General features: G+C 39.7%; 1 protein-coding gene across 4 annotated transcripts in view; it reads right to left on the bottom strand.

Annotated features, from left to right (window-relative positions):
- The window catches only part of NELL1 (neural EGFL like 1), a 391,785-nt gene that overhangs the window by 30,489 nt on the left and 333,417 nt on the right, over positions 1-27,879 (bottom strand). For 2 of the 4 annotated variants that reach the window (XM_080983235.1, XM_080983236.1), the window contains one exon: positions 15,242-15,382. The exons of the other annotated variants lie outside the window; for them this stretch is intronic. In XM_080983235.1, coding sequence (XP_080839361.1) covers positions 15,242-15,382 — 141 coding nt within the window. The remainder of the gene's footprint in view (positions 1-15,241; positions 15,383-27,879) is intronic. 4 annotated transcript variants of the gene reach the window in all.

The raw sequence follows: 27,879 nt of genomic DNA, 5'->3' as shown, positions 1-27,879 counted from the left end.
TTTCTTCCTCTTCTTGGCATGAATCTTAAATCAATTTATTCATGAGAAGAGCTCTACTGAAATCACCTGAACAAGCAAAGTGTGTTCAGCATCACAATGGATAATTTCTACTGACATGTAGCTTGATTAAAGATTGTGTCCAGGACTTGGTGTCCAAGACATGGATGGAAAGTAATGAAATACTTCTGATTTTGATGTAATTTGCATCGCTATTCAGACAGTTTTTTGCTTGTCAAAAATGCAAATATCCTCATGAAAACTGAAATGCACAAAATTCAGCTCAGCTCCAGTTTAGATTACTGACAACACAATCCTATGCATGTCTACTAAGATGAAAGTTCTCTTTAGTTCAATGAGACATACCGGTACATCCATGTTAGTTTCTGAAAGGCTGAAGGATTAATCACATGGAAGAGATGGAGGGCTTGGGTACTTCTAAATGGTCCTAGAAACCCCATGTGTGATTCAGTCATTCAAATGTAAGCAGAGTGGTGCGGGATCCAGCCATAAGAAAGCAGCAATCATATACTAGTATGTGCAGAAATGGGCAACAAGCCTTCACTGAGTTACTGCTAATTTGGGTTGGCAGTGGATTCAGGCAGAGCACTTCGCTGGCCCCAATCCGGCCAGCTACCCCTCACATGCTCCTACTGCTCAGAATCTATCTCTACCCTGTGCATTTGAGAATGTAGTCATAATGGATCAAAGTGAAGTTGTTGCAGAATTTCACATATCTGCCAGGCGTGAGAGGACATAAGATATTCCAAGTGATTTTTTTAAACAAAGAAACCACTTTTAAATGCTTAAAATAGCTGTTTAAAACTATTTTTTACTGGTAATCTTACTGTTTTACTGTAAGCTGCTGAGAGGTTGTAGTTGTTTTTACAGCCAAGTGGTGTATGAATTTTATGAGGTAAAATAAATAAACCCAATAAAAATTCAAAACATCCTGGTGTTGTAAGAACTATCATTTCCAGCATCTGTTTAAAAAATACGTATTTTTCATTTGTCCTAAACTGTTCTACTGTAGCATAGTTTGTTACAGTTACCTTCATCGTCCAGTCATTAGAAAACAGCAATCATATATGTGCAAAATGGATAACAAGCCTTCACTTAGTTACATCACCATCATCAAAACTATTTCTTTTAAATCTAAATAATATGCCTTTCCATCTAAACCCAATCTACCAATCTCTCTTCCCATTATTCTCTCTTCTAAACCTCTGCAACTGTCTCAGTTTTCAACTCGTATCAGCAACTGGTCCCTCCCCTCCCCAAGATCCCCAAAGTAGATCCTCAATCTATGGCATAACCAAAAATATATACTTATAATAAACATGCAATTTTGTAATATATTCAGTACCTATTACACAGTTGATATTGCCACAATGCCATTCAAAAAACTGACCAATAGTGGGCAGAAGGAGTGGACAATAGGCAGGAAGATCTTCAGTTTGCTCTTTCTCATATCTTCTGAATACTTTGTTTTTAACTGATTTCTACTGAGAATTTTAGTAGTTTATTATATATTTTTTAAACATCTTAGAGGGTTTTTTTCAATTAAGAGGTATATAAAATATGTTAAATAAAAATGACTGCTGCAGAAGTGCAAATTATATGGAGTGCCAGGCAGGTTCCCCCATAACACCGTAGATGGCATCAGTTGCAAGAGAGAATTCCCTTCTCAGATTTCATGACTATATATTGATAAATTGATTATATCAAGATTATGCCATGGAATGACATCTGCAGGCTTGATAGTCAATAAATATGTCATTTATTGTGTAAACAGTATATTTAAAACTTTTTTAGCAGATTCATGATCACTCGTGAAGGAAATAGCTCTCAAACTAGCCTGATTTCTCAAGTAGAAATACTACATTTTGATGCGAAGATTTAATGATATCAACTATATGAAATCCAGCAAAGCTGCATGATAAATATGACCCTTGCATTTCTTTTCTGGGAATGCAATATGTACATCCATCTGTAGAAAACTATTCTGATTCATTTACCTTAACGTTTCTAGCTTCTTTTAGACAGACTGGACATTTGCTCTTAGTATTTGATGGGAAAGTACCAGTTGCTATTTTTTTATTGCTATTTATTTGGTGTTATTACTGTATTATTTAATTTTGTTTCTATATTTTTAAGAGATGCAGCCACATCAACTTCAATGCAAAGGTAAAGCAGTAGGCAGGCTGAAAAGAAACAGGGAGGTAGGCAAGTCATAGAATCAAACGTTTTGAAAGGTACCCCGAGGGTCATCTAGTCCAACACCCTTGCAATGTAGGAATCTCAACTAAAACATCCATGGCAGATGGCCATCCAACCTCTGCTTAAAAACTTCCAATGAAGAGAGTAAGTAAGTGGTGCAAGCGCTGAGTGATGGGCTAAGATGAACAGCCAGGAAGGGCCAGCCCAGCTCCCAGCAGCCGTACTGCTCAGCTGCTACTGTGCACCTGCCCCTGAGGCTGCTGTTTTGGCTTCAGCCGTGTCAGAGGCTATGGAGGAAGAAGCGTCAGCAAAGTAGGACTGTGGCTGGAGAGCTGCCTCAGCAGGGAAGAGGCCTCCTTCATCGACCACCACTCCTTTTAATTCTCATCTCCATAGCCACTGATAACACAGAGCTCTTGGGACCTGGGTGAGCTGTGAGGGGATGGGGACTGACCCCAGGTTGTAGAGTTTTGTTTTGTTTTTAAATAATGTTTATTACTTTTATAGATTACAAAAAGAGAAAAGAGAAGAGAAAAAGAAAAAACAGGAAAAAAGACAAAGAAGGAAAGCAAAAAGAGAAAAAACAATACAATACAATATATAAACAATGCAAAACACAACCTAAACTCAAAACTAAACACATTAAACTAAACTAAACAAACCCCACTCCCTAACCTTAACCCTAAATGAAACAAAACAAAAACAATTTAAAAGCATACATCATCTCTTTTCCGTACTCTATCTTTCATTCCCTTGTTTCCTCGACCTCCTCTCACCTCCCTTTTTGTATTCCACTTTTAATTGTTTCAGCAAATCCTTTCCATCTTTCTCCATTTTCTATCATATTATAAATAACGTATTTTTTAACTTTATTTTCCATTAAAACTAAAATACTTATATATACTTAACTCCTTATAACATTTCTGCTAAGCCCATAAAAAATCATTCCACCATTTTTCTATCACTCATTAATTTTACCATAAGTCTATATATAAACTTTAAATTTTCCAATCTTCTTCCACCATCTCCTCTCCCTGGTTTCGGATTCTGCCAGTCCTTTCCGTCAACTCCATAAAGTCCATCAACCTGGTGATGTTATGTCCGAGGCTCTTAACTCTTTTCCAAGTCCCTTCTGCAGGTCTTCTTCATTTTCTTTAATGCTAAAGAGCAAATCTCGGGGAAACTCCAACCTGTCAATCCTTTTCTTCCTTCTGAACAGATCAGCCAAATTTCCATAGTTAAAGCTACAGTCCATAAAGTATTTCAGGGCATATTTCAAAATTCCTCCAAGTCCAAAGGCCCCCCAAACTTCAATCTCCTCCAGGCCCGAGTCCGTGTCCCAAAAGTCAGTTAATTCCTGCATAGAGGGATCTTTCCAACTTTCCTTCTTTCGTCCAAGCCGGGGTCCATTCCTCAGAGTCTGACTTTTCCTAGATTCAATCATGAAAGGCCTCAACTTATAGTCCTCAATTTGCTTCTGTAAAGCTACGGATCTCACTTGTATTACTTTATGTTCAACTTTATGTTCAACAACAGCAGCATTCTCCTTCTCCTCCTTCTCCTCCACCATTTGTCCTGCCAAAATGGATTCCTGTACCAAGTCCTGAATTATTTCTGTGTTGATGTTCGCTTTTTGACTCAAATTAGTCACTTTCTGTTCCAAATTATCAACTTTAAAAGTCATGTCATCCATCTTCTTGTGAAGCTGTCCCAGCGAACAGCTTATCTTACATAAAACAGTCACAATGGCCTCTCCTGTCAACATTTTTAAATGGTCCAAGGTCACTCTCTGGTTCTCAGAATCCTTATCTGCAGCTGGAAATCCCCCAGTTACAGTCCTGTAACAGTTTCAAAAGTTCCCTCTAGAGGGAAACAGTCTCCACTTGTATCAGTTCTTTCAGGCACAACTCAAGCATTAAAGATAAAATTTCAGTTATTTTTCCTCTTTTTTAAACGCAGAGGAGGACAATGGAAACAGTATCTTACTCTTATTTAGCTAGCTGTCAAATCCGTTCTGTCAAATGCACTCTCTCAAAACGTCATCTGGCAGCCCGTTCCCAGGTTCAGAGCAGTAGTAATTTGATTTTTCATTCTCTCCTGCAGGCTCACTAGATCCAAAATTTCCCCCTCTTCTGCTTCCAAGGGGGGGTTTGTATTTTAAACCGATGGAAATTTAATCCTTTGCCAAAAGCTTTCAAAGACTTTAACTTGTAACGTCTTTGCTTCAGTCTATTTACAAAAACGGGAGGCGGACTTCCTGTTTATGACCTCCCGCTTCAGTGCCAAATTAAAGTATTTAAAAATCCAATTTTCCGATTTACTCACGAGTAGTTGTTTAAAATCCAATTGTCCACAGGAAAAAGTCAGTGCTCTCCAGCAACAGCAATGCGGCTTCACTCCGTGAAAAAAGCAGTCGATTCAAAGCACCACGCCAATCACCCCACGTCGCTCTGGATCCCCAAAACAGGGTTTCCCCGTGAGTAGGGGAGGCACAAAAGGTGCCAGCCGAATCCCAGGTTCACAAGCTTCTCCCGCTTGTGATTTCAATGGGTCTCCACCTTCGCCGTGGCGGTCAGACCCTGTTTTTCACGGAGCAAGTTCCTCCCGAACGGAGGAGCTCCGCCATTGCCGGAGGCGTCAACCCGGAAGTCCGCCCAGGTTGTAGAGTTTGGAGGGTAGGAGAGCTGTGAAGGGATGGTGTGTTTGGCAATTTAGGAAGAAAGGGGTTTGGAACTTGGGTTGATGGGTAGGCAAGCAATGTAAGCCAGGGTAGGAGCCCCTGGTTATTTTATAATATTTATATGCTGCCTTGCCAGTGAATTGTTTGAGTTATGCATGACTGCACAATATGGTATGTATTGCATTTCACAGAGTTTTGTAACTAAACAAGACTGAATGGGAAGAGGAGTGAGAGGTGGGTAGCAAGGGATGGATGCTAACAGTTGGCTTGTAGTTGGGGCTACAAAGATTAAGCTGTGTTCATGTGCACATCCTTGTGCATTATAAGTCAGGGGTGTAGAAACTGGTCACCCAGATGTTGATGGACTACAACTCCTATCATCTCTTACCATTGGTAAGAAGTTGATAGACGTCCGAGCCCAAATCCTATTTACACGTTTTTGATTATACTGTTATCATTTTATAAAACTGACTCATTAAAATGCCAGAAGCAGAACACAGTTTTTTCAGAGGTGCCACTTTCTCCCCTCCCCTTTGCTTAATTACTTCTCTGAGTAATTTACCTCTGTGCTTCATTATAATTGCAGCAGAAGGCAGAGAAACAATGAAAGCAACTACTGCAAGTTCATTTACTTTGTTTCCCTGACACTTAAAATGTTCCTGTGGCACCAAACTTCAAGAGTAATTCTGCATTTAGTGGGCATCTATTTTTGCAGGACTTTTCACACATAAAACAGTTCTAAGAGTTATCCTGTCAGGGTGAGAAAACATGATAACTGTCACAAAGAAGGAAAAAGAAATAACTACAAGAGTGCTAATTTCAACTTCAATGGTACATTAAGCCATTACAATATAATCAGATATAACAAATGTATGCTAGGCTTGCAACCAACATATGCACAAGTTAAAGCTATAAACATTGCTTTGACAAATCATTCTTCACAGGCAACTTGCCATTTAACATGCAATTTATTTCCTAGTTTTTAAAATGAAAGCTAGTAGCACATCTAAAAAGCAATAGTGTGGTTTTAGTGAAACTGAAACATGTACTATGTTAACTTTTAATACTGCTGAACTTTAGAAGATCCAAAGCCATAAGATAATTTTTGAAATATGGTTGGTATACTGTTTCTTTCAAGCTGTTTTTTTTAAAGAACTGTATTTTAAAAGAATTGGATGCATTTTTATGAGTTCCCTTCTCTGTTTACTTACAGTTGATATTTTGCAGTGCATTAAAGTTAAGGATTTATTTTTTTTAAAAAAGATTCCAATCAGAAAGCTAGCAAAATGTGTTTGATTTTGCCACCTCAGATTGTTAATACATAGAATGTAGAATATAAATAGTATAAAGTAACACATACACACAATGCAATGGACAACAATTGAGATTGTTTACCTTGTACCTTATAAAGTCTAGCAAATTGGTCACTTTTATGTTATGGCCAATCAAGCTGAGGCATCCACTATTTTGAAGGGAAAGGAAGATAATGCTGGCCTGTTTCTGCTTCTGATGCAGCCCCTCCCCCAATTCTGTGTGAGAGGATTGTGGAACTTAAATGGGTCACGATGGCAATACCTCAAGGGCCACCTCTCCCCTGATAAACTAACCCGGACCTTGCAATCATCATCTGAGGCCCTTCTTCATGTGTCCCCCCTCCCCAAGAAGGTGGCAACATGAGAACGGGCGTTTTCTGCAGTGTCTCCCTATATGTGGAATGCTCTCCCCAAGGAGGCTTGCCTATCACCATCATTATATATCTTTAGCCACCAGGCAAAAACTTTCATTTATATCCGGGTCTTTGGCCTTTAACGATCTCTGGCCTTTCAGAAGTAGTTTGGATGTTTTTAATGTATTTCTCTTTCCTCTTGGTTTTATTGTATTTTTGTGTGGGTTTATTGTCTGTTTGGTTGTAAGCTGCTTTGGGTTGCCCTGGACAAGATAAAGCAACTGACAATTTTAATGACAATAACAACTATAACTACTACAACAACCACAACTTTCCAGAACATCATGGATAGAGGCAGAGTGTGCAGGGGAACAGGTGGGATCTGTGCTAGACTTACTCTCATGCGCACAGTGCAAAACTGCTCTGTTGAATTGCAGGGTGAGAGGTGTTTGCTCCTGATTTCTTTGGATGCTGGCAAGGAACAGAGTGGGAATACTTGCTACCCATTCTTATCACTCTTAAAGAGTTGTATGTCTTCATTCCAAACACATATGCATAGAGCTGCATAGAGTTGGCACTAAATCCAAAGGTTGGAGTCATCATATAATTACCAACACTTACAAAAATACAATCCCCCAGGGCTGGGGATTGTGGGTGGCACTAGCTTAGTCCAGGAGCAGACCCTAGCTAAGCTAAAACGTAACAAATAGGCCAGGTAAGGGGGATCATGCCCCCTTCCTAGTAAAATTAAACTAAAATACCCAGGTCATTTTCCTCCTGGTTAATTAGCAATCCTGAATCATTAAATCACATATTGTATTAGAGTTCTTTTATAAAGTAGGGTCTGAAATATGAAAACCTCAGCTGCATCAATGATGCCATTGATCCATCAGTGGGCTAAAGTTTGTCACATATTACAATCTAGTGAATTCTAGGGTCCTCACCAGGCTACGCTACATCTAATTGGTTCCATTCTGGGTTTCATTTGGGAATTCTGAAGAGTGGATTTAACATATTCTAAGATGTTTTCATACTTTTGGGAGCACAACCAAGTGGTTCTTTTAGTGCAGATCAAGTTACTGTTTTCTGTCATACTGTTCAAATTGAATTGCAGTAAACTTCTAATCCGGATAAAGGCTTGATATGCAACTCATTATAATTTTGCTCCACAATGTATTCCTCATGTATGATTATGAAGTACTCTGGAGCCTCTGTGGAACCCTCCAAGCACCTGAGTTCTAACATCCCATTCATTTTTATGAGCCTTCAATCAGCTGCTAATTTTCAGAATTGTAAAGTTATATATGATTAGACAAGATCTGTTCACTGTATTCATATTTTACTTCTATAGTTATTTCTGAAGCCAGTGGAACTATTACAAGCAATCAGTGAGCAATCCCTTTAGTCACATTTAAAAAGAAATTGACTGAAGTACTTTTAAAACATTACAATCTGCTTCAGTATTACATAGCTGCAACTGTTTCTAAAAATTAAAGCCTGTTGGAGACCAGTTTATATAGAAAGTAAAAACTGGTCTAATCTTTTGGCACCAGACTGAAACAGCAGATGGCTCAGCAATGCTATTTAATTAAAATAACCCCATTAATTTCATATTCCATTTACATCTTACACCTGGACAACAGTGTCTAACCTTGTGAACTTCTACATCGGTTGGCAGGTCAAAATGAGGGCAGTGGGGTTTGAAAAATAATAAAACAACAATAAAATGTTGCTGTGTGTGTTGTTCCTGTTCAGAGTTCCAGCCACCCAAACATGACCTCTTCCAGAATTTTCAACTATTTTCCTCCTCCAACTCAGTTTTTCAGATAGCAGTCCATGACCACTTAGCATGTTCAATACTCACTCGACTCTTTTTGGCTACCTTCCTCTATTAGGTTTTTGTTCCCCCCTTTACAAAAATGTACTTATACAAAGCTTGGACCTTCTTGAAACCTGCCAAGACTTTCCTCTTCCATATGAATGGCACCATTCTGGCTACATATGGACCAGCAGTCAGAGATAGAGTTGTTTTTAGTATAACAGGAATGGCTATTTTATAAGCCTGAGAGCTGCAATCCTTCCCAGCATACTACAGGGAGAGTAGCCAAAAGAAATAAACATGCTTATCCAATGGCCTTGTGCACAAATCACACAAATGAAGTGCACATTACACACACACACACACACACACACACACACACACACACGATTGCACATCCACCCACTTGCACTACACACAGAGCCCCTATGGATGCACCAGAATACCACAGAAAACAGCACAAACTTTGCTGAAAAGGGAGGTAGAAGACAGGTGGAAAGAGATGTGATTTTCCTCCCCATCAGCGCATTCTATAGGAGGGGTAATGATTTTCCTTCACATCTATCAATGTTGTGATAGAGAGGAAAATCACCTTCCTGTCAGGATGCATCAGATCCCATCAGAGCACTCCCATCTCCTAACAATGGTGGCAGGAACAAGAGAAGAGATGTGTCATTCACCACCAGCAGTAAAATGGGCTGGGGACTAGTGGGCTGGAAGAAAGGCTTATAGGGCTAGGTTGGGGGTTTGCCACCCATATGATATTGAAAAGTACCCTTTTTACATATGAACCAAAGCTCAATAGGAACAAATTCTACATATTGTGAAGGATATTAAGGCTTGTCTGGAGCATTTTTTTTAAAGATAAAAAGTACCAATAGTAAATAATAGTAGTAATGACTACATTGTCCTAGATATATCCTGATAAAGGTCTTCTGCTTTCAGTAGTCTGAGGTCACCCAGAGGTGGAAAACTTATTTATATATATATACAATTCTTACCCCACCCTTTCTCCCTTAGGAGCCAAAGGTGGTTTACAATGATAAAACAGATTAATATTCAAATACCATTCTAATGTTAAAAATTATTTAAGAGAGCGGCAAAAGAACTAAACAGACCACAGGGTGCATAACACTAGTGCTTCTGCAAATTATCATCTAAGGGCCTGAATGAGCAAATAAATCATCAATTTATGTTTAAGCAATTCAACCATGGGTGCATTTTCAATGTTCCTAGATGAGAGTTCCACAAGACGAAGAGGAGGAGGAGGAGTTTTGACTTGATATCCCGTCTATCATTCCCCTTAAGGAGTCTCAAAGCGGCTAACATTCTCCTTTCCCTTCCTCCCCCACAACAAACACTCTGTGAGGTGAGTGAGGCTGAGAGACTTCAGAGAAGTGTGACTAGCCCAAGGTCACCCAACAGCTACATGTGGAGGAGCGGGGATGTGAACCCGGTTCACCAGATTATGAGTCTGTCGCTCGTAGCCACTACACCACGCTGGCTTCCACAAGTGGGAAGCCACCACAGGAAAAGCTCTCCCTTGGGTCCACACTCTCCTCAGCTCAGCCAAGGGTGTAACTATGAGCTGATTGTCTGTTGCACAGCATAGAACCCTGGGTGATTGGTACTGGGGGAAGATTCTGTCCTTGGGTCCCAAACTGTTTAGGGCTAGACCCTGAATTGAAACCAGTACCATACTGGCAGACACTGCAAGGTGATTCTCCCCCCCCCCCCCAGTGCATAAGAATTCTTTCACAATATCACTTTACTGTGATAAACAACAATGAAAACGGTGAAATCACTGGTGCCAACTTTAGCACCACAGAAATGAATGAAACAAGTTGTTCCTGAGTCTGCATATATGTATATTAAATTTGTGACTGCTATTTTTAATAGAAATCCTGATAAAGGTATAAGTAATGGAGGATCCATTATAAACTCAGAATCCTTAGGGTCCTTATTGGGTTATTTCCATTACCGTGATTTGCAACATAATAACCTGGCAAAATTTGAAACATCCAATAATGACTTTAAGTATGAATGACTTTCATGTGGAGTATAATCTATTAAAGCCATGAAATACTGTGAAATTCATCTTTTTTGACATAATCATGCCTGTGAAATCCACTGCTGAGGATTTATTGGGCATACGTTGCCTCATAGCAACCATCACTTCAAGCCAAAAAACTACACACAAAAATTAGTGGTGTTTGGTTACTAAGCCTTCTAAAATCCTATTTTAACATGCCAGTTGTAGCCCTTTTCTTTGCATTTGAGAGAATCTCGCACTGCATTCCTACCAATATTTTTAAAAGTACAGTAGTTAAATTCCATTCAGGCAGCTGCCTTAAATTCTTTAAAATTACAACATAACTAAAGTATCTTTCACTGGTCTAGCTTTGGTTGATGGATATGTACACAACATTACTAGTAGTGATGTATAAAACCTGTCCTATTCTTCTGCTGAATAGTAACATGCAGACATTTCCATGTGGCTGAAAAATGATACTGCAATTTCCAGATTTGTTCCTGATTCATTTAAATCTGCAATTTCCAGATTTGTTCCTGATTCATTTAAAAGGCTCAGTGCATGTGCATGACAGCACTAGTCAAACACCTGAAGGGCTGTCACCCAAAATAGAGCAAAGACTTGTCCTGAGTTGCCCCAAAGGTCAGAACTAGATTTGCAGGGATTAAGCTACAGGAGGGTAGATTTCAGTTAAACATCAGGAGAAATTTCTTGGTGGTAAGAGCAGTTCAGCAATGGAACCAACTACCTAGAATAATAGAATCATAGAAATGTAGAGTTGGATGAGACCCCAAGCATCATCTAATCCAACCCATGGGATGCAGGAATCTTAACTATTATTATACATAGACAGATAGCCATCCAATCTCTGCTTAAAAACCAAGGAAGGAGAGCACCACCTCTTGAGGGAGTCCATTTCAATGTTGGACAGCTCTTACTGCCAACAAGTTCTTCCAGATGTTTTGTCGCAATCTGTTTTCTTGTAACTTGAAGCCATGGTGGAGGTCTTCAAACAAAGAATGGACAGCAATCTCTTGGGATCCTCTAGCTCTGGATTTCTCCTGTCAAGCACAGGACTGGGTTAATGGCCCAACAAGGCCCCTTTCAACTTATATGATCTCTCCCTGTGTGTTCTGTTTTTGTTTTTTGGAACTACATTATACCAGGCGAGAGGGAAGAAACACCATATAAAGTGCTAACCAGTTGGCTAGCACTTAAAATTGAAAGTGCTAACTGGATTGCAATGTTTCTAATGTCCAGGCTTAAATGCAAAATAAGGCACTACTAGATTGTCCAAAACTGTGGGATTGGAATAGCGATGGATACGCCAGATTGCTTGTGAAAACAGAAATCGCAAATACTGGTTAGAAACACAAGAAGTTGCCTTATCCTTAATCAGTTGATCTAGTTCAGTATTGTCTATACTGACTGATAGTGGCACTCCAAAGTTCCAGACAGGACACCTTTCCAGCCACATCTGGACATATTTTTACATGTTCTAACAGTTAGGAGCAAAGCTGATTTCTGGTTTTGTTTTTCCTCATAGCAATCACAGACTGTTAACACTCAATTTATCTGAATCCACTTAAAACCTCAATGTATACACAGTGTACATTGAAAAGGATATATCAAGAACTCTGGCCAAAAGTTTCAATATAAGGAATAATTCCTACTCAAGAGTTGAAATGAAAAACGTGTGTATTCTGCTAAGAATAACAGTTTGAAGCTAGTAGTAGATTTAAACACAACGTATAAGTATGATAGTTTTAAAGTAATGGTAAGTTTGGATACAACATTTAAGTGCAGAAATAATGTCGTTTCAAATATACAATGATATAGTACAAAGGTACATGAAATACCAGTGCACAACAATTGTTTTATACAAGTCTCAATAGCAGTCAAAACGAGTCCACATTATATAAAATTAGAATAAAGAATAAAGAATGAAGGATCAAATGGGGCCAAAAAGGAGTATCCGGAGTGTGAATCAGATGTACGGTTCAGTGGTGGTAACCAGGACAGGGCCCTGTTTCGGAGTACACGCCTTCTTCAGCTCGGTTTTTTGACGACTATAAATCTGTTGGGAGTCTGTATCATTTAGTTCTTTTATGTTTCTATTTCGACATGCGTCTTAGATAATTGCATCCAAGTTTTCTTGCGTTTCTCTGTGCGTTTGGCACGAGCCAAAAAGGAAACACCCGCTACACAAACAGGTGGTGGCAGCTCAGTGACACTTGAGGTTCCCAAATGAAACTGGTAATGAAAGACAAGGCAGCAATTCAAAGAAACTGGGCCAGAACCTAGGTTTGGACACAGAACAGACCCTCCCCATCAGCTTTTAAGAGCATGCAAATGAGAATCTAAAGTAGGTTACTGCTTCTCTCTTTCCCTGGCCAGGTAATGGAGGGCGCAAGGAATGAAAAGGTGGAGAAATATTTGAGATTTTTTGAGGGTGTGGGGGAGGAAAGGCTTGTGGTGGGAAATTCGGGACTGCATAGCAAAGCGAGAAGCCATGCTGGCTTAAGGATTTTTGTGAAGGTCCTGGCATTTTTGCGGCAATTGGAGATTATTTATCCAGCCTCTTACCCTAGAAATAGCCTAGAGGGAAAAACAACACCCTCCTCCAGAGAAAAAGACAAACAATAATACACACAAAACCATGCCCAGTAAAAGAGGGTGAGCACTCACCTTCCTTGAAGCCTGAATACAACCCTTCCCCCAAGCAAAACAACCTTATAGTCTCCCCACTCCAGCACCATAGGCAGGCTGGTTTGGGGCGTATCCTGAACAGCTACAGCCACTCAGGCAGATTGCTAACAGCCTCAGCAGGACCTAATCCAGATGTAAATACCTGCTGGAAACAACAGGCTCTTAGAGACAGCTTTCTTCTACAAGAGGGCAGGGGAGCAGTTGTTAGTCAATCCTCTCCCTGCTCTCCCTCTTTGAGTCAGCTGCTGCTCCCCTTTTTACTTCCTTTTGCTGTTTAAGTGACTTTGCTAACAGTCCTGAGCAAAACCTAACAAGGATGTCGTTCTTCCTCCATTACCTCCTCAGTCTTCACAAAAACAGGTGGTACATAGCTCAGTCAGCATTTCCCTGCTTGATGTGCAAATGTGCTATGAACAAAAAGTTCAGGAAATAACTTACATGCAGGGAGGTTAAGAAAAATCAATCTCAGCCACAGATAAATATAAGAAACACACAACAACACACATGGAATCCAATCACCTTCCTGTATACAGCACAACTACCCACTATATCCCCACCTCTTTCTCTCTCTCTCTCTCTCACTCTCTCTCTCACACACACACACACACATATTACACAATCTATCTCACTCGCACATTATCAGCACACATGATTGACAACCTCACAACTCTGTTATAACAACATGCTCTATGTGGTGCTATCCTTGGGCCTGCTCTGAAAGCTCCAGCTGATGCAAAATGTTGTAGCAAGACTGTTGAGGGAGACAGGCTCTGGCCACCACATAACCTTAAAACATATCCATATGCTCCCACACCACACCATATGCTCCCACACACAAGGCTTTTAACAGCTTGGGTCTAGAACACATTAAAGACCACCCAGTTCCTTATATCCCTGCCTGATTACTGATGTCCTTGAGGCGAGGGGGAGCCATGTTCACCGGTCCCCTGTGGCTCTGATGCATGGCTCATATCCACCAGGAGCCACATGTTGAGTATTGTGGGCCCAACTTTGTGGAACTCCCTTCCGGGTGAGATCAGACACAGTTGGACATCCAGAGCCTAGTGAAGAGCTTTTCATTTCAGCAGGCGTCATTTCTGTTCTTATAGTTAGTTTTCAACCAATTTTGTCTCTATTGCATTGGTTACGCCTACTGTACACCACTTAGGAACAACTGTATTTAAGTAATATAGAAATAGCTTAAATAAATAAAACTCATACCGCAAGAACAACATGTGTCTCCCTCCTCCCCCAATTCTCTCTCCAATACGCACACAAGAAAAGCAGATACTAACTGGAGTAGTGAACCTTTTCCAAACTCTTCATAATTAAATTTGAGCTATTGGTACCAGTTGCCACCTCTGTTCTGTTGTTCCCTGACCTCTAACACTAGCAGACACCTAAACTTCTGTACACAAGCCCAGTCTTAGGAGCTAGGGGGTGGTGCCTCTCTCTGTGTCCATCACAACCCATTAGTTCAACACACTTATCTGCTTCTGGCTGGGCCTGATATTTGTTCCTTATCCACACAAGCACCCATTTTTCTTAATTATTTTTTCCTCACCAAGGCAACAGAAGAATCAAGTGTTCTCTGTTAACTGAAAGAAAAGATAACTGTGCTTTTGGCCACTTTACTATAAACTACACAAAATGTGTTGAGAGTTAACAAATAATGGTAAAATTAAACAAAATTCCAAATGTGATCAATGGAGGGGGGGGGATGCTGACTTACAATGTGTTGCAAAATCATTGTGCTGGAAACGTTAAAAGATTTGTAAGTTAATGCTTTACATCCTATAGATTTTGCAGCATAAAGAAACATAGATAGGGTCTGTTTTGTCTTAAGTGACCTACCAAGTATAGCTAAGGGAGGCAAATCACCAATATGACCTCTAAATGCACATTTTCTGTATTACATTTAGAGATTTGATGGTTCATCTCTCTTGTAATAATATTTAAATTATATTACACAGAACAGTGCTGAGCTTAAACAAATGGTTGGTTACATCCTAAGTTTAGCGTTAAATGTTGTCTTTGGACATAATAGGCTGTTCCTAGTAGTAAGGATATGATACCATGCAGAACAATAACATAACTTCTCTGCTGTTCTTTGCTTACCAACACAGGACTCCCCGGAAAGTGAATAGGTTCCATTGTCATGGAAACCGCTTCTGCACTCACAGTGGTACCACCCTGGGAGGTTAACACAGCGTGAATGGTTGTGACATTCAATGATGCCCTCTGCACACTCATCAATATCTGCCTCAGAGAAAAACACAAGCCAGCCAGGATATTAATTTCCTTTGACACCAACATTTGCGATACTTAAACACACACACTCTTCTAGAGATAAAGAAACAAATATAATACATATTTTAATCAATGGGTGGGCAACCTATCAGCAGCACACTGGAATTTCACCATTCCTTATCCTAAGTTCACTCTCTGCAATCCTGAGGACTAAACATTTACATTCTTTAAAACAAATGCAGGGAAGTTCCACGAGGGTTTAAATCAAGCCCCCGCCCCAAATTTTGGTGACAGCCAGTTGCCAATCACTTTTAACACAGCAGAAAAAGAAACACCTTGTTTTAAACTCTTTAATCCCCTTATCTACATATATTGTTAATTACTATCAGGATTTGGAAGTGCAATTAAATGTTTAAGTAGGATTTTTTAAAAAAATATCAACTAGAAAACTGCTCCTTAGTTTTGTGTAGAAGCAGTTGGTTCATAGGTTGAATAATTAGATTAAATATATACCAAAATGGAAAGCTATGATTATGGTAATGATTGAAATGAATGTGCAAACTCTGTGAATTTAAAGTCAGACCTTTGTTAGAATGTGCAGATTTGCAGGGGGGAAGTTAATTGCTGCTTATCTCCCCACCCCACCCCCTCAATGAAAAAGGGGACCTTCTGAGGGTGTGTGCGTGTGTTTTGTTTTCTCCCACCAGTTTTTCCTGGGTTCAGCTATTTAAATCTCTTCTGCAATTCTCATGCTGCAAAATGGATCTATTAGACTGAACCGAGGAATTTAAGCAGATTGATGGGGAGAGCTTCCTGTATCACACAGGAGATCTTCAGGAGAGACAGTCCTCTCCAGGGGTGGCCTGGCACCTTCCCACCTCCTTTTTTTTTTTTTTTTTTTTTTAAGTTCCAACTGACAAAGCAAGCCTGGGATCATGGGAGAGTCGCAAAGTCCCTTGGTCCCTGGAGCTTTCTCTTGATAGATTTGGCCATGCAAAAGTGTCATTTGGAGGTTTTAATGCTCACTAGTTAAGATAGCATGAAGCTAGGAATTCTTGTCTGGCTCAGATTTTACTTTGTCTATGAGGTACCGGTACATATTATGAGACCCTGAATTCAGTCTGGAGAACAATAGGTATCACTTTGAATTTCTGCACCTAAATGGAAAAGGGGGTCAGTGGAGAGAGAGAAAGAGAAAATCTGAAAATATTGTGTTGCCATTTCACAATATTCAGCACAGTTAATATAGCTGGGCAGGATAAGAAAATTAGTACTCTTTTGGCCAAATTTTAGCTGCTAGAGTAATAGTCCGGCAGCAAAGATAGATGTTCAGTATTGCTTTTGGGGGGTGTTTTTAGGTGTAGTGTAGTGTAGTGTAGTGAACCTAATTTCTAGCAAAATTGTCCTTAATCAGTAGCTGTTCTTTGAATGCCTGTTCAGCTTCTGTAGCATAGATGGGGAACCTGTGGTCCTTCAGATGCTGGACTCCCAACTCCCATGTTCTCCAGTCAGCATAGTCAATGTTGATGATGGGAGTTGTTGCCTAACAACATCTGGAGGACCACAGGTTCACCACCGCTGCTGTGTAATATAAGTTGTTTATGATTTTGTTTTTAATATTTGACCTCTCCCAACATCCAAAGTTATACGCTGCTGCGGGGAAGCAAAATGCCCTGAATCAAGCAATGACTCTGGCATCACCCAAACATGTATAAGTGTACAGTGGTACCTCGGTTTAAGAACAGTCCAGTTTAAGAACGATTTGGTTTACAAACTCTGCAAAACCGGAAATAGTGTATTGGTTTGATAACTTTACCTCAGTCTAAGAACAGAATCCGAACGGTGGAAGGGCACCAGTAGTGGGAGGCCTCATTAGGGAAAGTGCACCTCGGTTTAAGAACAGTTTTGGTTTAAAAACGGACTTCCGGAACAGATTACCGGTAAGTTCATAAACCGAGGTGCCACTGTACTAGCAAGCACTAATACAACATTCACCCAATCAGTATACGATCACCTTCTTTTCACATTCTCTACCATCAACAGGTAATCAATCCATCATCTCAGATCTGACAGTGCTCATTCATTCAGCAGGTGAAGAGGGTGTTTTGTGTTTGCTGGGTCCATAAAATGTAAATACAAAATTTTAATTGTCCCTTATCAACTTCAACCCTGGCATTAAAGCTAATAAAGTTCTAACAAAGATGCCAGGCTAAGAGCAACCTTGGATTTTCAAAAGAAGTGGCAGGAGGGGATAGTGAAGTGACTCCCTCTTCCTACAGTTCCAAATCTCATCCAGAGGGAGGAAATGCACATCTTCCAACATAAAGAACATAACAATCAGAACCAAAACCTATCAAATAGCATACAAATTCATGAAACACCATTTAACAGTAAAATGCAAAAAAGCCCTGCTATTTTTGTTTTTAATATTTTATTTTGTAAACTGCTTAGAGATGTGATAAAGCAGCATAAAATATATTAAATAAGAAAAAATTAATTACAAATTTAGATGTGATGGGATCCTGTAGGATCCAAAAATGCATTTATGTGTCCTCTTCTTCCTGCTTAGTGTCTAAAGGATTCCCCAAACTCTGGTAAACATGCACAAAAAGGGAATTCTATAGTTGTCTGTTAGCTGCACATCTCTAAATACTTTCAACAAAGACATGAGCCGCATTTTAATGGTTGAAAATATCAGATTTCCTGCTTTCTTGATAACCCAACGTTTCTACTCTGCCTTATAGCTTGTAATTTCAAAAACATTGTATCAGGACAAGTTAGAGAATATGACAAAAGAGGCAAATATATTTTAACAGCAGGTATGTGAGCAGCTGTAGATGCAATGAAGCAAATAAGAGCATACTTTTTATTTTCAAATTGGCAAGTCAGATCTCCCAAAGTACTCCAATAAACATGTGTTGCCTTTACAAAGGTTCCCACCCTCCAGTTCTTCTGCAATGTGGTGCTGATACAGAGCTCATAATCTATAATAAACTTGGCAGATTATTATTGCACCTGGAAGGTAGTCTCCTCTGAGATTTTATGCTGTATGTTTTGGAAGGCAATGTTTAAAATTATCAAATTAATTTTATGTTAACCTTCAAGTAATTAAGAGGCTGTAAAATTTTTGAGGCTGTTCACAGGGAAAAATGTCTTAATATTCTGTTTAGATAGAACTATTACAAAATCCTCACTTGGATGATTTGCAGGATCACTGCAGGGGGTATCACCAATAATAAATTAGTGTCTTTCATTTAAAAAAAAAAAGAGCTGTTTTCATTCACTGGGAATTACTTCTATCCAAAGAGGCAAGGTTAAGAGCAATCTGAAAATAAATTCCTTCTCTTCAGATTAAGTGCCAGTTTACACATGACCGGGGCATGTGATTTTGTTCATGTGTTGCTTTATCCACAGACCACAGGAATGAGTCTTGGATTCAAGGACCTTTAGTTGCAACAGAAACTAGGGCTTACTGGTGCAATCTGTGCAGCAGCATCACAGTTCTCATTGCAGGCTCCATATGCAACAGCAGTGAGCACACAAGACAAAGACTCCAGATGAATGACAATTGGTCCGTTTTTAGCTTTTGGTGGTGGTGGTGATGGGGATTGAGCTCTGTTGTCAGGGACTGGTGGGGCTCCAAAGAGTGTGTGGTGGAGGCAGAGGACCAGGGGAGTGAACCAGGAGAGAAGACCAGTGATTTATGGGTGTAACACCACCCAAAATGCAGGAGCCAGGGGAGGAGGGAGAGTCAAGGTAGTCAAAGGTGGAGGAAGGTGTGCAGGATGTGGCAGAAGAAGAAGGGATGATTCAGGTGAGGGATGGTTCAGTAGTTTCCCCACCTTCCTGCACTCCACTGTTTCCTAGAACCAGAAGGGACTTGAAAAGGAAAGAGCAGCAGCAACTTCTGTGCAGGAGAAATCTCAGGTTTCAGGCACACAACCCATCAGAGGAGGGTATATAAACTGGAGGAGGGGAGGGGCTGCAACTGCCATAGGGCCTAGACCTGTGGACACCTGCCTAGAGACTGGAAGCATAATGAGTGTGTATCTGGAGCACAGTGGAAGTTGCTGTGTTTCTCTTGCCAATAAAGAGTTAACTATCAGATGTGTGTCTTCCTTATCTGGGATGGGCCATGACATCTGTTGATGGGTTAATTGAACTGGTTGTTATGTGTTTGTTATGGATTTTTACTACTGCTAGATGGGATTTTATTGTTGCTAGGTGGGTTTCATTACTTTATTTGTTCAGGGTCAAACTTTGATTTATATTCTCATTGTTTTGTATGTCACCTAGACACCCACTCTGAAGCTCACTGCAGTAATAAATTAATTGTTAGGATAGCTGTAAACCTCAGAAAAGAGGGCTTGTAATATTATAAATGGAAACAGGTTTCAGGCAAGGTTGATGATGGCACCCACATTCCATTTAATACAACCCCTGTTCAATTATAACATTAATATGTGAGTGAAGAACAGGAGAGAAGGAGCAGAAATCATATACCATGTCAGAGCATTTTTTCAGCAGGAACTCTCTGGAACTCAGTTCTGGCACCTCTCAGATGGGTGCCATTGCCATTATAAGAGAACAAAGGAGGTGTTCATGGTGAGTTCCAGCACCTCTTTTTCTAGAGAAATAGCCCCGACAGTGTTCATTGCCGAAACCTGTTTTAAACTGTGCTATTGTCTGTTTTACATCACTTCATCTCCATGTGTACAAGTTGCAAAAGTCAAACATGTGTCAGAATGCTTTATAAATCCTAGTTCTATGGGAATTTCATTGTGCATTGACTAGAAAAATAATTGTGGGTAGGGCAAAAATTAAAAATGTGCACTTTAAAAACACCTTGCATGATTTCCAAATATTAGGTGAGCTTTTAAGGGGTTTGTTTGTAGACTTCAGTGCTGCCATGGGTGCTGCTGTGTGCTTGCCTTTGGATAATCTTGTAACGTTACCTTTTATAGCACCAGTAGGGCCAAGATATATCTGGATCACCAGCTCTAAGTCTTATTATTTATTTCTGTATATTTATTTCTGCTTTGCAGATTAGCCACCAGCTTCATTCAGATCACATTTATATTACAAAATGCCCTAATAAAAGGAAAACCCTTCTGTTATTTAGAGCCAATTCATTGTTATTTTTAATCTTGCCATAGTAACAAAATGTAAAAATGGTCACTTGGTATTCACTCTAGAATAGTTCAATATGATAATTTGTCATAGCAAGCAAGCAGCCACACTGTAATCTCATCATTTATCATTTTGCCTTATGATATATTTAGCCTGGTGATGCTTTCAATTCTGCTCTTGCAGCCTCTACTGCTGCTCTTCCTGTTAGCCGCATCTTGGAGAAGTTAATTTCAGCTTACAAATGCAGCACAAAGCTAGCTGCTCATTACTATGGTTTGTGTGGCTTAAAATATTAAGCCTTCTCCAAGACAGTTTTCCTAGAAGTGGAATTTATCATGCTCTATTCATGTGCTGCCACTGATAGAACAAGTTAAATCCTATTGAGTAAGTTCAGCTGCAGACCATTTACACACAAACTCCCCTTTTTCTTTCTTCCCTTTGTATTATAATTCCCTAGCATTCTGATGTAAAGATTGCTTCCATGGATCAGTCTTCATCTGACCCCTCTAAATTCAATTTTCATTTTTTCATTTGCAGAAATCAATAGAATTTTCCTGCAGTTCATTCTTGTGGCCCAGTAACACTGAAAATATATTTGATTTAGATTTATGGAGATAGATGTTAACTGCTTGGTAGATTGCTCCCACAACATTTAAAATGTGAGGAACTCTGGGTCCTTGTTAACTTCTCTGAATTATGGAGAAAAGGGTCAAACGGTGCAATGTTATGTAAATTATTTTAGGAAAATGAAGTATAGGACTGGATTACTTTTAAAGTAGATCACTGTCACATGTCAGATTGCAACATTATCTATCTGATGAAAGAGCTGAGGTTAGAATTGAAAACTTAATATCTATTTGGAAGATACAAGAAGGGTTGTTAATGTACCCTTCATGTCAAATTCCAGCACTTACACAAAAGCTAAAGGGGGGGGGATCAATGAAAAGGGATTCAAGCTAGGCATATTTTCATTCTGACTAAACCAAATACAGACAATATGTCACTGCTGAGTTGACACATAGTGGAGGGTGATATGAATGGATTCCTTGCTTCATCAAACACAGGATAAGAGTGATTCAAAGAACACAATAATAATAATCCTCTACAAACTGGAATGAGCAACACAGTGATTATTTATGAATAATACTTTTGATACTTGTACATACCACTTTCAGTATTCAAAGCACAACACATACAACATTATTGTATTCATTATAACAACTTTGTAATGTAGATTCGTATAATAACCACGATTTTATCTTTTGATTGGTCCAAAATACTACTGTTGAACTGAATCATGACTAGATGAAAGGAACATATCTTGCCAGTCCTAGCTTGACTGGCTGCCATTTTTTTCTATGTTGGTGCTTACCTTTAAACCTGCATATGGATTGAGAGACAAATACATGGAAGATGGCCTTTGCCCACATGGAGGTGCCTGCATGGCAGGGTTAGCTGAATAAATGGTTCTGTCAGTTGTGACACCTTACCTATGGAACACTGTTATCTAATGTCTTCTGGGTGCCAAATGAAATCTTTCTATTTATCCAGGCCAAACTAAATGATATGTGAAATGCATGATCATACATGGACTGCAGTACATGAGAAAAATATCAGTTAACCATTCTTCCTAGCTGCAGTAATGATGAAAATCACAGCATTGGGAGAAAAGTTTGCCACTTCGCTGCACAACAAAAACCCCATCCTGATCACCCATCCCATCGGCAACTTAAAGTGTGCAAATGAAAGAAGAAAGAATTGTACGTGAAATGTTGTCATTAAGTCTGGCCCTTAAATATTACTTGAACTGATCCATAATCCTATGAATCAATCAATCAATCAATCAATCAATCTAATCTCTGCTGTGGGTTAAACCACAGAGCCTAGGACTTGCCAATCAGAAGGTTGGCGGTTCGAATCCCCACAACGGGATGAGCTCCCGTTGCTCGGTCCCTGCTCCTGCCAACCTAGCAGTTCAAAAGCACGTCAAAGTGCAAGGAGATAAATAGGTACCACTCCAGCGGGAAGGTAAACGGTGTTTCCGTGTGCTTCTCTGGTTCACCAGAAGCGGCTTAGTCATGGCTGGCCACATGACCCAGAAGCTGTACGCCGGCTCCCTCGGCCAATAAAGTGAGATGAGCGCCGCAACCCCAGAGTAGGTCACGACTGGACGTAATGGTCAGGGGTCCCTTTACCTTTACCTTTACTTGTACTTCCAGTTTACTTGGTAACCCCCCTCCCTGGGAAAAGCTAATGTTTGAATAGCAGCTGGTTAAGGAACAACATTGAGCAGATGCCATGATTTGATTTTATCTGGACTGTGTGTCGATATGGCAGCTACCTGCAGTGGAAGGCTCCTGGACTGATTCGGCAGAAACACCAGTTTGTGAAGAGAGGATGTGAATTTACAAAGGGGAATCTTGGACTACAGATTTGGACTATAAAGAAGAAGAGTAAGACATAAAATCCACACAGAAACATTTTATTTGGACTTAAACTCACTTGCAGAATGAACGCAGAGGCTGTTGAAAATAATGAAGGATTAACTTCAGAATGTATTAAGGGAATTATTGTAATATTTTGAAATGCAGTAGAACTATGAGATGATTAGGATTCCCTCCGATCTCAAAGCATGGGAAGTCAGCTAAAAATTAATAATTTATATAGGCATAACACTGGGATTTGTTTGATTATTGGATAATTTGTATAATTTGGAATATATAGTTTGGTTTGATTGGAAATCAATCAATCAATCAATCAATCAATCAATCAATCAATCCACTTAATATGCTTTCAATGCTCTGCTGTTTTAAAATGTTTTCAACAGTTGATTATATTGTTTTGTTTTGATTGTTTCATATTTCTGTCAACAGAGTGGTACTGAAGGATAGGATTTAAATATTCTAAAGATTAAAATGATTAAAAGTGTTGCAGACAGGATGCAGCGGCTGAATGGAAGTAGCTTGCCTAAGATCACACAGTACGTTCATAGCACTACCTGAGTTGTGGTGTGGTCTCTTACAGAGAAACGCAAACATCCAGGCTCTGCCTATTATGAGCACCCCAAACAGCAGGCAGTAGCCACAAACCGGTGGCATCCTCACCAGTGGTAGCCAGCAAAAATTCCTCAAATTGAAGTGTTGGATCCTGTGCCAACCGTGTGGCTGACATTTGACAGCAAAGGACCTGATCCAGGCCTTTCTGCTGCTTCAGCCTGGGTGGAGTTAGGGGGTTGGACTGGATGAACCTTGGGAACCCTTTGAACTCTACAATTCTATGAAGAAGTATTTCCCCCTGTTCCTGTCTTCTATCTTGGCTGGTGTGAATGGTGGGGCTGTGCAACTGGCACTCTATCAAGCCCCACTGCTGCTGGCCAAGGGCTTGGATTGACGCCTTTGCCACAATGCTCATTGACATCAGTTTACTTCAGAGGCCCTTTTCTACTCACTTGGGCTCCACACACATTTTCCAGGCTTCTAAATCACATATGGGGCCTACATTAGTAGAACAGCTTTCTCATTTGATATCTCTCTCTGACTCATGGATGGCAACAGAGATGGCAATGGGGGATCGGAATGGAGCTAGCGTACTCATTATGCCACCCCCCCCCCCAATCACATAAGGTATTTAGCATGCCTGAAAACAGGGCTCATTTGCTGTATTAAGGTAACACAGAATTCATCTCTAGTCCTTTATTCTTCCCCATGATTCCTATTCAAATGCTTTATGAATAAGGCAGCAATTCACAGATTCTATTGCATGTTAAATACTTTTTCTATCATGAACATAGGTTTGCTAACAGGTTGAACAACGTCACCCTGTAGTGACTTTTTTAGTACTGTCAAGTGCAATATTGTTTTGTTTTGTTACTAAATAGGAGAAGAACTGAATTTTGAGGAGGCTGCGTCAAGATGCCAACCCTGTCCTTTGAGAACAGGCCCATTCTGCTAAAAAAAACCCAAGCACTTTAGCAGTTTGCATTATTTATAAAGTTATTTATGCAGGCATGATAGGACAATTTGCCTCAAAAAATAAAACATGATGGTTTCAGAACCTAGTAAAAAACAAAGTATTAAAACAAGTCATTCTTTTAAAATGCTTCATCATCTTCCTGCCACACTAAATATACTGAAGGAAAGTTCTGTTAGGTTGTATAATACCAAGAAAATATAAAGTTTTAATGAGACAGAAGTGGGTTTTTCAAAATCACAGCCTTTGTTCATAAAAATCTTAAAGGGTGTTGCTGCTTGCATTAAAATAAACCGTATGTCATTTCTCTCTGACTTTTGGTTGAATAATTAATTAAATTATAAGACCAGCAGTAGCAGGTGATCGGATCCCAGCCAGGCTAGGATTCTGCAAACATCAGCTTCAGAATAATGTAACCAAACTGAATAGAGAAGAAGGGAAAGCTCAATCACATAGAAATCCTTTGGCTGCTAATGAGCAAAGAATGGGACGGAAAATCCAAGGATTGCTCTGATTATTTGGCTCAATAGCTTTCCAAATACTTATTAGAATACCTCAAGCCATTACCAAGAGACAACACTAATATTTCCTAACATTTCACAAATGAAAAAAGAGGCACTCTTGTGCGCTTAAAGTGCTTCCTTCCTGTGCTGCTCCTTTTGCCAGGCCAACTCTTTGTCCTCCTCCGTGATAGTGGCCTGAGGTGGAAAGAGGAAGGATTAAGGGTTTAGTAGGGTTGGCAAGGGGTAGAGGGTTTGGTGAGGTGAAGTAGGAAGTCACTGAAGGGGATAAGCAGGTTTGGCAAGATTAGCGAAGGATTGGAGTTTTGGGTAAGGTGTATGTGGGGGTTTGACAGGGTCGATGAGTTAAGCAAGCAGGGACACAGCCCCTAGAATTTAAATATTAATTTAAGTTGTTCTCATATTTGATGGCCACCAGGACACATTCTGTATTGCTTAATGCACCTTTAAAGATTATGCTAAATTAAACAGTAACTTCAGGATACAACAAAGCTTCACCCTGATTTTGCTATCCAGTTCCTAAGGTTGCTAAAGCTTCCAGTTTATCCCCCCCCCCTCTGCATTTTGCTATGCATGCTGATAGAGAAACGGTGGATATTGGCAGATACCCCACATACATAATAAAGAATCCTAACACTCTCCATATTAAGTTTCTCTATTTTTTAAATAATGAAACATTTCTCGCTCTTTAAAGAGCTGAAATTAAAGAACAAAGGGACAGATATATTTTTTGACAAAGGTAAGCAGGCTGTCACTGAAGAATTAAGTGAAAGTTTGTCAAGAAGGAAACTAACTGTTTTAGAAACAGAACAATCTCCTTAAGTGGGACATGGCAGGCATCCAAAATCTTAACAACTCCAGCTTACAAAAACATGACTACTATATGTTTGGACCAACGTTGGGGTCCACATTCAATTTCTTCTTCAATAATCTGCTGTCCCCAAAGTTACAAAAATGTATGTGTGGTTGTTCAACTCTTATCCCCCTTCCCCCCTTCCCTTCCTTCCTTCCTTCCTTCCTTCCTTCCTTTCCTTTCCTTTCCTTTCCTTTCCTTTTTTCTTTTTAAATAGAGTCAACCCCCAACCCATTTCATTAAACCATTCTGAGTTGGTCGACTTTGATCAGAAAGCAATTCTCCCGACTGGGTGCTGCTTCAGACATCAATAATTCCAATTAAGCCAATACAGAGATATGACTACATCCTTTTGCTAAGCAATTTTAAAAAGACACAACTGAAATAAATGGAAAATCCTGCAAGAGAAGCTAAGGGACTTGTCAAGTTTTATTAATAATAATAATAATAACAATAAAGCTTTTCAAATATATGACACGTGTTCCAAGAAATGTACTTTAGTTATATCATAATAGATCGTTGTGAAAGAAGTAAAAAGATACAGCTATATTTTATTTATCTTGTTGTTAAGCCTCCATTTTCCCTTCAGTTTAATAAACCCTTAATATTCCTGCTTCGTTGAAACTGAGGCCTGATTCCTATATAAATGGACACCACAATTTCTTACGGCTTCATGCATGAACACACTATTACTTGCAGCACACCCTGTAAATATTTCCATTAAAAAGGCTGTGTCTGGGGCAATGGGTCACCTCTGACTCTGATTTTTTATTTATTTTGTGATGTCTATGTCACATATACTAGTCATAACTTGATCTCATAGTTTCTGAGCAATGAAGTAATGAACAAATATGTATCATTATATACATACCCTCAGGAATGGATTAAAAGTGATGAGGGAACAAAGTTCTCTTTAAGGAGCCTACACCTATGAATGATTTGTACTGTGAATTTTACCGGAGTGTGAACATCCATTTCCTGAACATTTTTGCCTATCATAGAAAGGATTAATACACCCTCTCCACAAAGTAGATATGCTAGCAAGAATTCACTGAAAGTATTTTGTGCAATATTCTCCTTTTGAAAAACAGACTTGGGAGTAAGGCACATCTTCTTGAATGTCATCCACAGAACTTTCTAATGCTGTTTGCTTGTTGCTTCCTATGTAAATGCAGCCAATGTTTGTTCACATCTCCTTCTCTTACCTGCAGGCAACACCCCTCTAATCAAAATTAGCATTGTGTCCTATGATTTATTTGTGTCCTATAATTTACTTGAGCAAACATCTACAAAATGATAAGAACCCAAAGCATATGCCAGTTTGGGACACTGCTTGTTTTTGTTCGCTTGTTTGTTTTTACTTTAAAAAATATTTTAATACCGCTTTTTGGTCCCAAAATTGTTTACACAGAAAATGGAAACAAACAAACAAAATAAAAAATCAAAACCTTTAAATAAAATTAATGAAAAGAACAGTGTGTGATAGGGATGGCTAGACACAGCCCCACCTTATTTTTCTGTATTTCTGTATTTTTCACTTGCTTAAAGACTCCAGTCAACAGGGCCTGTTGGTAGAGGATGGCTGCGAAGGGACAACACAAGCAGCTTCCCCTCCCTGTGCAGTGACCTGATAAGGCAGATAGGAAATAGCTAGGATGAAATGTAGCTTTGGGGCTTGAGGCTTTAGAACTGCTTATAACTCGTGGGGGAGCAGGAGCAAAAGACAAGCAGGGAGAAAATGCTTGGAGACGGTTGCAATGGTTGGCTGGCAAAAGGGAGGGGAACAAAGCTACAGCAGGGGCAGTGCATCCTGTTTCACCACCTGAGATGAAATGGGATGTACTGCCATGCCGCTGAAGCATCCCTTACCTAGGTTGCTTAGCAGTGCCTGCAAAGCTCTTGAGAGATTTTAGGAGATTTCCCTATTTGCCTAAACACTAGCAGCGAAGGGCTGAGCTTCACCTCCCTTGGGAGTAAATTCCACAACCAGGGTGTTTCCACAGAAAACACTCTGTGTTATTCTCCAACCAACC

This window comes from Podarcis pityusensis, assembly GCF_964106645.2.
Source record: "Podarcis pityusensis genome assembly, chromosome: 1".
NCBI lineage: Eukaryota > Metazoa > Chordata > Lepidosauria > Squamata > Lacertidae > Podarcis > Podarcis pityusensis.
The sequence above is the reverse complement of the archived record's forward strand: the minus strand, read 5'-3'. Positions and strand labels throughout refer to the sequence as shown.